This window comes from Mastigoproctus giganteus, chromosome 6 (assembly GCF_048544385.1).
Source record: "Mastigoproctus giganteus isolate SK-2022 chromosome 6, ASM4854438v1, whole genome shotgun sequence".
Classification (NCBI taxonomy): Eukaryota; Metazoa; Arthropoda; class Arachnida; order Uropygi; family Thelyphonidae; genus Mastigoproctus; species Mastigoproctus giganteus.
Window position 1 is genome coordinate 40,111,925 of NC_143580.1, and position 13,805 is coordinate 40,125,729.

General features: G+C 36.0%; 1 protein-coding gene across 1 annotated transcript in view; it reads right to left on the reverse strand.

Annotated features, from left to right (window-relative positions):
- The window catches only part of LOC150084182 (neprilysin-11-like), a 202,868-nt gene that overhangs the window by 87,652 nt on the left and 101,411 nt on the right, over positions 1–13,805 (reverse strand). Inside the window, exon 12 of the mRNA XM_090376147.1 lies at positions 1,991–2,089. Within this exon, the coding sequence (XP_090232273.1) occupies positions 1,991–2,089 (99 nt within the window). The remainder of the gene's footprint in view (positions 1–1,990; positions 2,090–13,805) is intronic.

The window sequence follows — 13,805 nt, forward strand, 5'->3', positions numbered from 1 at the left end:
TCCTGATAATGTTTTTAATGCTCTGAATAAATGTGAGGTTTTCTTTGAGAATCAGACATTTTTTAATTGTACTGTGCAAGCAAAATTTACCGAATTTTTAAAATTTGTGATACTTACGGGTGAAAATTGTATAAACATAAGTTAAATAAGTATGTTTTTGAAATAAAATACATTAAAAATAAATGTAGATTCGTTTTCATTTTCTAATTAAATAACAATTTCCAATAAAAAAAAGATATTCTCTGTATAACAAAATTCCTCTATAACAAATTTTTTTTGCTGGATTTATTGAATTCGTTATAGGGAAGTTGACTGTATATATACAGTAGAATTCGGAGAAGAATTTTTCCAAGGGACTGGACGTTTAGAACTTCTTATGTGGGAAAACTTCTTAGATGGGAAATATTAACTACACAAAAAAAATAAGATATGCATACATAAGTTAAAGATCATTTTTAAGTACTATTTCAGAATTTATAAATATTTTACTCTGCCTATGGGAAACATTTTTAAACTGAGGATTTCTAATCGCTTAACATTCTGTTCATTAAACTCATTACCAAGTTGGAAGAATGAGCTCCTTTTTGGAGTTCCAACATACCTTGAAAAGTCACAATTACAATAAGACAGAGCAACAATACACTAAGTACTTCAGAATTGTTCACAACCATCAGAACTTAATGCTTAATGTGGTCTACGTATCCAATTATGGATATTGATGAAAACAATTGCAATATATCACTTGCATTATATCAAAATGTTTATACTAAAAAGATTTTAGTGCTGAAAGCCTCAGACTATGGAAAATTCATTAATCGAACAAGTTAGTGCCAAGCATCATTTTAGTTCGTAGGAAATCGTTGAAGTAGGTGAAAAGGCATCATTTCTGTTATATCTTATATTGTGAATGCTTTCATGAGTTGCCCTGATACTGAACTACCCACTGGGTAGTGGTGTCTGCCAAGAATAACTAACGTTAGTCATTTCCATTAGCAAAGCTTTGCTTATTGGAGGTATTGCAACATCAAGTAAACTCACGAAAGCATTCACAATATGAGATACAATGACATTTCACCTACTTCGCTGGTTTACTATGAACTAAAATGATGCTTGGCACTAACTTGTTCGATTACCAAATGTTTATATTGTTTAATATTAGAAATAAATAATTTCTATATTTAAAGAATGTATTAAGTGGAAAAACATCATTATAATAATACACTATGTATTCTTTATCACAAACTTTTATGCGGGAAACTTTTTATATACAGGAAAATAAAACATTACAATATATAGGGTTGAAATTGGGACTTAAGAAACCAAATCTAGTACAGGGGAAAACTTCTTATGCAGGAATTTCTTATCCGGGTTCTAGTGTGTGTGTGGGGTTTTTAGAAGCATTAGCTCCTAAAAAAAAAAAATAAAAAAAATTTTTATTTGGTTTTTAGGAGCATTAGCAACTAAGGCCATATTGCTCCGGGGATATGCGGTGGTCATTCCCTGACCTTTCCACATCCTCTGTATTTATTTGGTGGTCACGGGCTCGAATCCCGGTCTGATCAAGAAGCGTGTGCTACGCACTGCTGCTCCTGCCCACCTGGCTACGGAGGTGCCGTGTGTGTGTGTGTGTGTGTGTGTGTGTGTGTGTGTGTGTGTTGGGATATGAGGGATTAACATATTCCTCATATCCCAATTCTTTGTTTACAAGTCTCCAGGTCAGATATCAATTTGGAATCTATTTTTAACCTTGTTTAATTTCATTAGTAGAGCTAAAAGAAAAAGAGGTCCAAAACATTTCACTGTAAGTTAATATGCTAATATCTAAATTATCTTATAAGTAATTTTTTTTTTTTAGGCTATCGATGTGATGAAGTGATTCTGGTGAATTATTATGGAGTGGTGAAGTGCTCTCCCCTTTAACAACTGTATCAGATACCTAGAATTAATTTTAGAATTCAATAACACACACACAACAGATGCACTACTTTACCTTAATTAGCACATTCTTTTTTGTTTCTTCATCAATCCAATTTGCTTCTTCCACAATTGTAGTAAATGCTTTCCGTAAGTAAGAGACCATTTTCGTGGCCTAAATTTAAGAGAAAAATACTGATGAATTCAATTCAATAATTTATTAATTATAGAGCTTCCAAAGGGCTCAGTTATATCAAGTTTAAGGATTCCATCAAAATATGACAGTTCTATAAATAATGCAAACATTTTTGTAATAAATTACTTATATACAAATATTTAAATTCATATTTGCTAATATTTTAATTTAATATTAATTTTATTGTTAAATGTTTTATCAAAGCTGCACATATAGTAAATTCTAAAATCCAGCATCCATGGGAATTGAAAGGCATCAGATTTTAAAATTTTCCTGATTTCAGAGAAGTACACAATGGCTGAACAGTTTTGGTGAAGCACATTTCAATTAATATTAAGGCCTAACAAGTGAGTTTTTACATCTGTAAACAACTATACACAGTGACTAAAAGACAGTACTAGCAATTAAAATTTGAATAACAGTTCAATTTGTTAAATATGACAAATGACAATAAACATAGCCATGCAAATGTCAGAATATCAGTGGATGGGTGTCAAATAAAAAATACTTTTGCAATGGAGAATAAAAAAAAAATTAACTATATTTTTTGAGTAAAAATTATAATGAGGTAGTCTATCAGTTTACATGACATTTTGCTTTTAATAATGTACTGTGGAGAAATCAAATTTCTTGCACGTAATAATAAAAATTAAGTTTCGCGTTTGACACCATTATATCTATAGCAGAGGAAAAAAAAAAAACAGGTGCTCAAGGTCACTCACTAGGCTGTCTCTTCCATAGCATTAATACAAAGTGAGAGTCAAATGAGTGACATTGAGCCACCTGTTGGTTTTTTTCCCTGCTTTAGTCATGCACTGACTAGTCAGAGGAAATGAGTTGTGTGACTGGCTATAATGGTAGTGGAGAAAAAACCTTGGTTGTATGGAATTAAATCTATTGTTTGAACAAGTCATCACTGTTTATGGAAGAGATTAAACACAGAATGATTAAGCAATTAACTATTTTTAATCTCTCTTTGCTCTCAAGTTTCCTAAAGTGATATCGAAGTCACCAATTCAAACAAGCCTTGTATGATAAGTTACAGAATGTAATTTGTATAAAAAATTTAGCACTGGCATTAGAGTAGCAGTAATCCCAGAGGAATTTATCAACTGGGTGGTACTACATTCAGGGTAGTGAAAAATGAAAAAGACCTGGGGATAATTGTGCAGTCAGGTATGAAATTCTCTGAGCAGTGCAGACATGCTGCCAGAACAGTTCACGGGATTTTTTTAATGATATACAGAAACTTTGCTAGCAGGGATAAAGAGGTGATTATCCCTTTGTACAAGGCCATGGTTAGGCTGGATCTTGAGTACTGTGTACAGGTCTACAGGCCTCACTTTAGGAAGGATGTAGATCTGCTGGAACAGGCACAGCGAAGGGCAACCAGATTGGTGAAGGTTACAAAAGGGTGCTCTTACCTAGAATTTATTTATTTATTTATTTTTTAATGAAAACCCCAAACACGAGAGGTATCAGAACTTATAGTACCATGCATGGGTCGAGGTTGAGAAGATAAAAAGAAGATATTTGTTGACATTAGACTTGAACCACTGTATATAGCAATTCTCAGGAAACATACATGAAGGAAAGCCAGAGAACAAAAGTTCAATGAATAAATGAGAAAGAACAAAAGCTGTTCCTGTGAACATGAAGTTGGACGGCAAAAGGATGTTGATTGGTTGCACCACATTTTCGGACTGCTTTGGAAGAGAGAGTAGAAACCACAGAAGCTAATTCAGAAGAACAGTGCCCACGGAAGTATCCACAGAAAAGGCATGCAGAAGAAACAGAACATCCATGAGACAGAGAGTGAAGAGACTCCACCAGAGATGAGTCACCAATCAACCTAACTGCCATCCTTTCAACAGAATGTGCACGGTCAGTAATGACCGCATCCTCAGGGGAGATCCGATGCTGCTTCTCCCAAAAGTGTTCCACCACAGCAGACCTAGCATAGTCCGCAGTTTTGATGGTGGTCAAATGTTCCTCCCCCAGACAGTCTTTTAGACATCGCCCTGTCTCCCCCACAATCCGGGCACTTAATCTCATAAACTACACTACTGGTGGAATCCCGGGTTGTGCAACCTCCGCCCCGGAAGCTGCACACAGCGGGTCTAACACTCCCGCAGTGCCCACACCACACGCTCTGAAATGCCCGGATAGTAGGGAATGTAAGCAGTAGCCACTGAGGGAGGGGATTCCCGGCGATTGGACCCAGTCCTATAAACATATTTGTCCAAAACCCTCTGGGGGGTAACCACACTTATTAAGGTCTGCCGTGATCTTACTAACTTTCATTTCCCTGTCCTCAGGGGTACTGCTGGGACCACACCCTATTTATTAATGCCCTGGCTACGCCATCTTTATGTTGATAGGTCTGTACTGAACTGTAATGGACATACTGACTACGACACATTGGTTTTCTATAAACTGTAGTCTTCACTCTAGCACCATCTCTAATAACCAGGACTTCAAGAAATGGGAGAGTACCAGCTGTTTCCACCTCCGAGGTGAATTGTATAAATGGGACGAAGCTATTAAGTAAGTTGAGTATTATATCTTCCCTCCCCTTTTTTATAATGGTATCTCTTCCAATTCTATTCCCTATTATCCGGGCCTTTCAGAGCATGTGGCGCGGGCACTGCGGGAGTGTTAGGCCCACTGTGTGCAGCTTCTGGGGTGGAGGTTGCACACAGTGGTGTCCCAGGTCAAAGACCCCGTAACCCGGGATTCCACCAGTAGTGTAGTTTATGGAATTAAGTGACTGGATTGTGAGGACTGTTATGTGGGGGAGACAGGGCGACGTCTAAAAGACCGTCTGGGGGAACATTTGACTGCCATCAAAACTACGAACTATGTAAAGTCTGCTGTGGCAGAACACTTTTGGGAGAAGCAGCATCGGATCTCCCCTGTGGATGCGGTCATTACTGACTGTGCACATGGGTTCTGGGAATGCAAGTGGCTCAAGAGCTTGCAAATCGGTTCATCCTGTCATACCATTAACAGGGACAGGGGTGTGCGATTACACCCCCTTTTTGAGGCAATTGTCCTCGGACACGATGATCGGTTCCACATGGCACGCTCCCGGGTCACTTCCGTCTCTGGTACGTGAATAGAAAATACTGACGATGTTCCTGGTGAGTCACATTAGTGCCATGGGCCTGTTACTTAAGGATGTGTCATTGAAACAACAATACACTGTTGAGAAAGGAGACAGCTGTCTCCGAAAGCTTTTATGTATATATTTTTAATTTTATGTATATATTTTTAGTACTTATTGTAATAGTCCAGTTTACTGTATCATCTTATTTTATTCTATTTTATTAAATACTTGGCTGGTGTTTGAGTATTAATTTTCTTGAATAAAGAATGAGGTGTTTAAGGCCTGGAATGGATTGAGTAAGCTGAATGTGAATGGCACTCTTCCTGAGACTACACACACGAGTGGCAGGGGGCATAAATTTAAGTTGAGTAAGGATGGTCGCAGGATAGATGTGCAGAAGTCTGCCTTCAGCCAGTGGCTGATTGTTGGAACAGACTTCCATCTGTTGTTGTGGAAGTGGATGGTTTGAATAAATTCAAGGAAGAACTAGACCAATTCTTGGAGGGCATGAATGGGAGAAGTGTACAGCAGGGGATTTTTTTTTTTTTTTTTTTTTGTTTTTTTTTTGGCTCATGCTATATAAGCTTGCTTTCTTGCATTATTTGCCACTAATACTACTACTAGAGATTTAGCTATATCACAACTTTGAAGCTCTGATTTTACACAGCAGCTCACATCAAACAACTTTAACTGTTTTGTCTGATTGCTGCCACTATTGGCTCTTTTTTTTTTTTTTTTTTTTTTTTTTTTGGTATCGGCTTCTATGGCCATAATGCACCTCCCAAGGTTTTTGCAGTACTTTGATCCAAGCCCGAGGTGGGATCTGAACCCACGACCTTTGGGTTGCTAGGCATGTACTTTACCCACCCAGCTACTATTGGCTACCTGCTAAACAGATTAAAGGGCAAGACTCCTGCAAACTTCTTATAAAGAGAGAAATGTTACTACTTTTTTTTTTTCAAGAAATGCTTTCTTAACATTTCCTTTTTTTTTTGTAAAATGTGCTGGATCTGAAATAATTCTCAACTATAAAGTACCAGATTCTAAACACACACACACACACACACACACACACACACACACACACACACACACACACACACACACACACACACACACACACACACACACACACACACACACACACACACAATTCAATTCAATTATTTTTTTCAGATTTTGGAAAAATTATTTGCTGCTCCAGTATCTACAGCTACATATTCTCAAATTATCAGGTGCGATCAAAAAAAGTTTGGGAAATGTTCTCCAAATATGGAAATATTCTTTTCCATACTTGGAATATGATGAAGTTTATTGACTATTCAGATGAGTCTACTTCAAAGTAGTCTCTGATTCTGTATACCCTGATTACAACACTTCAACCTCTGGAAGCATTCCTGATGGGTTTCTTTAGGAACTGCAAACTTTCAATGTTATTCAATTATTCAGAATGCAACACAGAAAGTGCTGAGTACTGAAAAACTTTCTCAGTCAGTGTAAATCTGCAGCATTTCAGGGGATTTTAAGCTTGGCAGACAAAACAAAAAACACCAGAGGGAGATAAGAGGACTGCAATGATGGAGTATCTTGCAAAAACTTCTTGAATGGAAAGTGCCAAGTGTGCAGAGGTGCTGTCATAATGCAAGCTCCAATTCCCCTAAGTCTATTTTCTCCGAATAACATTATACAATAACTGTGGAACTGTTTTGTAATAATCCTGGGAGATAAGAGGACTGCAATGATGGAGTATCTTGCAAAAACTTCTTGAATGGAAAGTGCCAAGTGTGCATGCAGAGGTGCTGTCATAATGCAAGCTCCAATTCCCCTAAGTCTATTTTCTCCAAATAACATTATACAATAACTGTGGAACTGTTTTGTAATAATCCTGGTTCACTGATGAGCCTTGACCGTGCAGGGAAAATTCATAATGAACAATGCATGGCCTGCAAGTCAAAAAATACAAAAAAACAACATATTTGATCAAGATTGGATTGCTTTGCTTTTTTTGGAACCTGGAAAATATGGGGTTTTCCACTGAGAGGACCGAGTTTTTTTTTTCTGGATCATAGTCATACATTCACAATTCATCACCAGTAATGATGGAAGAAACAAAGTGTGGTCAGTAGCACAATGAAGAAGATAACCACATAACAGAACTTGCCACTCTATGATCATCAGTGAAAATATGATGCACAAAATTGGATGAAATGGCTAACATTCCTAAATCTCATTTTAAAATTAATTGACCAATATTGACCATAAGAAATACCAATTTCATATGCAACTTTGCAAATAGTTAAACACAATCACTCCTGATCAGATCACAAACACAAGCAACTGAATCATCAGTTTTTGAAGTTGAAGGGTGGCCAGAGCAAGGGATAATCTTCAATAGACAAGTGGCACTCTTTAAAATTTGCAAACCAACAACAAATAATAGAACACATAGCATCTTCTCTAAAAGCTGTTTTCAACATTTTGTGGATTTCTGTTGAACTTTTCACTAATTTAAAGCTCAGTAAAATCAATGCTTTTACTGAAATATTTTTTTTTTTTTTTTTTTTTTTTTTTTGATTTGGTAGTTGTTGGCGCATCGGCTTCTATGGCCATATTGCACCTCCCAAGGTTTTTGCAGTACTTTGATCCAAGCCCGAGGCGGGAATCGAACCCGCGACCTTGGGTTGCCGGGCAGGTACTTTACCCACTCGGCTAGCCCGGTCGGCTACTGAAATATGACACTGCAGTTTCAGGATACGGTCAGTCTCAACTTTTATATCAAACCAGCCAGTACTTGTGATAAATGGTTGAATATCTGATTTGTTTTACTAACCTTTTTATATCAACTCTTAGTTTTCTTTCTCATAATGCAAACGAGCTTAAATATACATTATTTTGGTACTTTATGGCTGTCACCCACATAATGAACACTAACAGTGCTTAAACATTCGCACACAAAATTATTTTCATGCTTTGAACATCGAAGGGAGCTTGGCATAACATGATTTTCACATAACGAATAGGAAATGGGAGGGAACTATGACTAAAATACAGATCTGTTAAAAAAAAAAAAACAAGAACATACAAGAAACTTAATAAAGATGCAACTGAAAAGGTAAGTAAAATTTAACAATCATAATAATTTCATTAATCACAATACAACATACTACAATATGGCTGATTATAGTTTTGTTAACTACTGAAGTTAATTTAAAGTTCTGAGACTGCATGAATTAAAAAAAATAACCTTGTATATTTTGAATGGTTTTCATAATTGCTTTTTGTTTTTACCAAAAAACTTGGAAAAACTGGCCAAAAATAATCTTTCCCCATTCCCCTTGCACACATGAATTTTGAAAACAATGTTTTCATTCCGATTTATGTTAGTAATATACAGGCAGTTCTCGCTTTACGAGGGTTTTTTTTTTTTTTCAAGTATCAACAAAATCGAAAATATGAACAATTGCAAAAAATGAATGTTAAACATTCATAAATAGTGCATTTCAAACCATGCACGTAGCTATACGATACAGTGTACCTCACTTTACGATATTAATCCATTACCATCGTATCACGAATATATCGTAATGTGAACCGAATAACACATTGTTTTTTGGTAATTCATTCCGTGACCTCAGAAGTTCAAATTTTCGCTATATAACTCTCTAAAAGGTCGTTTTTATAGTGTAAATGGTATTAGTTACCAATTCAAATCATTAAATGCACTACACTTTCATTGTTATCATACATTATAAGAACCAATTTTTAATGGCTTTATGATATTTTTCTAAAGCACGTTTCTGGAAATCATGACCATAAAACAATGAAAACAATTTGCACTTTTTGGTTTATTGGGCTTTTCTGTTACTGCAAGCAATTATAAACAGGTAGTAAACTCGATGTTATTGCATTTGTGAAAATGCTGATATCTGGAATTCTGTGGGTTTTTAGGTTATTATGGTGAAATGTATTTGCCCTTTACTGAAATCTTCAATTGTATAAAAAACATAAATAAATTTTCAGAATCTTCTCTTTTTTCCCTTTTTTTTTTAAAGCTTTGTAAACTTGTTACTCTGCACAAATCGTGTTAGTTGCAATTTGTGCGTTCTGTTAAAAAATGCTTATGCATGCTATTGAAATTTATAAAGAGAAGATTATCTTGGAAATAAATGCCTCTTGAAACATTTCTGAAGACGACGACTCCTCGTGCAACAAACCAACGAGTGCCAAGCCAATAACAAGTGATCAACGAGTATGCATTTAGTCAATGATGATGAAGAAAAATAATTTCTCTATTATTATAATTTGCTTTATTTTACAGGCTAAGTTTTCATTTCTTTTGAAAAATCAATCATTGTTTAAACAAACTAATTAGCTAACTAATTTCATTGTTGATAACGTAACCCCTATTTTTAACATTAGGTCTATGGGAAATAAATTCCTGCTTTACGAGCATGTGCTAGGAATGAATTAACTCGTAAAGTCAAGAACTACCTGTATATTAATATATTTTGCCTCGATCTTAAAACATTTAAGATCTACTTCTTCTTTTGCAACCTACTGGCTAAGAAATACTGATTCAGAGTATTCCAATGGTTCTACATCAACAAATTCTAACAAAACTTTAACATTTATATTATTTATTTTTGTTTTTAGAAGTAAGACTATATAAAAGCTAATACAGTGGATTCCGGTTATTTGGGCCAACGGTTAATTGGGGCAGCTGTTTATTTGGGGCAAATCTTAAAAAACAGAACCCAATCAAGAAAATTGCCAGGGTTTACTTCACTTAATTGGGACAAAATGCCGTTTAATGGGGGCAGGAGACCGCAGCACTGGAGATTACCCTATGATTGTCTCCGACCGTACCACGCAGTTCGGTCGGATTTCTGGAGATCACAACCATAAAACAATAAAAACAATTAGCAGTCACCTGTTTATTGGGCTTTTGTGTTAGTGAAATCTCTCATAAACTGATAGTAAACTCGATCTTATTGAATTTGCGATAATACCAACAGCTGGAATTCTGTGGGTTATTATGGTAAAATGTGTTTACACTTCTATGGAATCTTCAATCATATAAAAAAAAAAAAAATTTTCAGAATCTTCTCTTCATTCCTATTTTTAAAGCTTCGTAATTTGTTACTCCGTTCTCACTTGCGCGTATCGTGTTACTTGCAATTTGTGTGTGCCGTGTTCTTTGTTATTGATTGCATATCTTTTTACTGTTTTAAATTTTAACCCCCATCCACAAATGACAGTGAACAGAAATGTCAACTAGTTTAATTAGTATGTACATATTACAGTACGAATTAATTCTTCCGATTATCATGTATATTCTTCCGAATTTCACATATCATTTAATTTTTTAATTGGTAAGGTAATAAAGGGTAAATTTGTACTTAATATATCTTTACTTTTATAGCCTGTGGATAATATTCCTCCTATTTTCGTTAATTAGAATTGCTGTTTAATTAAATTAAAATTCAATTCACAAACGTGATCACAATGACCGGCACTTATTACACATTGTATAATAATCGTGAACGGTACTTTACAATGGTGACTCCATCGTAACGTCATTTGATTGTACAGTGAACCAATTGTAAAGGGGGGGTATTGTATTTTTAACTACTTACGTGAAACTTTGGATAATTGGGGCAGCTGCTTAATCGGGCCAAAATGCACTAGTCCCGATGTGTCCCAAATAACCGGAATCGACTGTATTTGAGTTATATACTGCCAAAATAAACTCTATTATCTAATATTTCCACTGTCAATATTTTTTTAAGTAAATGTAAAGTTGGTAATAAAAGCCTAAATTCAAATAAGACGGGTGCAATGTTTACTGACTTATCACGTTGTGTATGTGTGGGGGGGGAGGACAAAGACTTGATCACTGCTAAAAAGAATAAGTTGGAAAATTTAGCCAATATCTTATAATAAATAACATTTAGTTAATAATTTTTGTATATAACAAATTTAGGCACACAGGAAATGCATATGGCAATATTATTAAAAGTAATTTAGTAAGCATGCAATATTACTATTAATATAATAATATTATATTAATATAATATTAATATTACAATATAATATAATAAGCCTCACAGACTAACTAGCTGGCAATTTCTCCTCATGACCAGTAAGATACAAAACATGTAAATCTTATTGAGACAACCTGGACATGTCAGCACCAGCACATTGTACAAGATGTTGCATAATATGTGTTACCATAGCCTGCAGCCATTCACAAGCCACTAATCAGCCTGACTAATGGCATCCAAGCTTGGTGTAAGACCCAATGTTCTTGGAACAATGGAAAGCTGTCTTTTGGAGTGAAGAGTCACAGTACATGGTCTATCAGTCTGACAGTGACAAGAAAGCTACCTGCTTGAGTGTATCATCCTGACAATGAAGTTTAGTGAAGAAGTATAATGATATGGAGCTATTTTCATGGTCTGGCCAGGGAACGTTGGTTGTTTTGGGCAAAAACATGAATGTCGAGGTCTATCCAGGTGTCATGGACATGAAAGTAAGTTTACTTTATAGATTTTGGGGTGCTAAACACGGAAATAGTGGTTATAATGGCAGAGTGGCTCTTGTTTTCGAAAAAAGTAGTTTTTTATATTTATACATGGCATTTTTTTTTTATTATTATTTATATGGCAGTAGGATGTAGCTACAAGCACACATGTATCAAACAGGGGACCTTTTAGCCTTTCACTTGTATTCAGCTTTGGGAGCATCCCTTTTCACCATACAACAATAATCGGCTAATGTGGCGGCACTCCATTTTCTTTTGTATCTTTGTTCCATTGATGTGATGCCTTGATGAAAGTGCTCACCATGTTTGTCACTGATGGCAGCACAGTTTGGCAGGAAGAAATCCAGGTGTGAGTTCAAGAAATGCATCATCTTCAACATGTTGCACTTCAGTTTTTTGTAAGAAGTAATGAGATCTTCCACAAGCTGCTTGCAGTTTCCACCTTTAACATTTCCTAGAAAAAAAGTTGAAACATTTCGAAAGGCTTTCCATGCTGATTTATCGCTATCACTAAGGGAACATTCAAACTGTTTGTCTTTGAAAAGTTGCCTTATTTGTGGACCAATGAAAATACCTGCCTTAATCTTCTCTGTACTAAGTCTTGGGAATTTCTCTTGCAAGTTTATTTGGAAGTGAATGCAGAACCATTCACTTCCAAAGCCTTCACGAAATTTTTCATGAGCCCCAGTGTGATGTGGAGTGGTGGAAGAAAAATTTTATTTGGATATACCAGAGGTTCAAATACTATGTTCTTCATTCCAGGTGTTAATGATTTTCGTTAAGGCCAACTCCCTTTCTCGTAGGGCTTATCTTTGGCACAACTGTCCCACTCGCAGAGAAAGCAACAATATTTATTGTAACCCTTTGTAGTCCTAATAAAATGATGATTACCTTTAAATCACCACATATCTGCCACTCATACTTCTGATAGTGTACATCTAAGAGGACATTCTCTGCGTTTGTGTTTCCTTTTGTGGATGGCATATGCAAGAGATATTGAAAGCAGTATATTTCCATCGTGTAATAATACAGCCTTAAGGCTAACCACCTTAGAAGTGGCTATAAATAGTCGCCATTCTTCAGGGGTGTGCCTTATGTTCATTGCTACCATTAGACCATCAATATCCTTACAAACAGTGAGTTCATCTTTTGTTTGATAGAATTTATCGTAGTCTTTATTTTGAGTACAAAATGTTGTCACTTTCACAGAATGATCTGGAAGATTCCATTGTTGTAGCCTCAAGGCCAAGAGTTCTGCCTTATTCTTCAGCAGTTCGAGATCCCTGATGAGGTTATTAAGCTCACTTTCTGTGATCTTATGTGGTTAAAAAGGATAAAGGTTTGGACAAAATGATGGATCCCTTGACATGCTGCTGTACTTCATGTATATCAAGTTGATGTGTCTTCATCTTCATCAGAGTGTACAGAAAAACGGTTGGTTCAGGAATAGGTAGTACTTCTCCATGAGGCACAGGACAAATTGCAAATGGTATATTAGGTATGTCACTGACAACTTTTTCTTCATTATCATCCCTTTTCTAACAGGAGGCACTATACAGAAGTCTGTGATGTGATTTACTGGCACTGCAAAAGGCATAAAACATCCCTTTCGATTCACCCACGCATTGAGTTTTGATGAACAGGTAGTGCAGCATATGTGTGGAGCCCAGTTCTTGTCCTGGTTGCCTACTTTATGCCCAAAGTACAAGAAGTAGGCTTTTTTTAAGGCTCAAGTTAAGGGACGTTTTATGACTTCTCCACATACATAACAAAAGTCATCCAGACTGTTCACACAATTACAGAGATACTATGCAAAAAGTAGGAATCTCACATAGAACAACTGTTAACCGAGAACAAATCACCCAGTACCTAGCCGTATTCAAGGATTACTGCAACAGAGTTGATATGACATATGAGGGGACAACAACTTATCACATGATGCAGAATGAGGAAACATTGCTGATCACATGATAAGAGCACAGTGGTACTGAAACTGCAGTGCTGCCATGCATTTTGCTGAGAGCCATAGTTGATAATGCAGA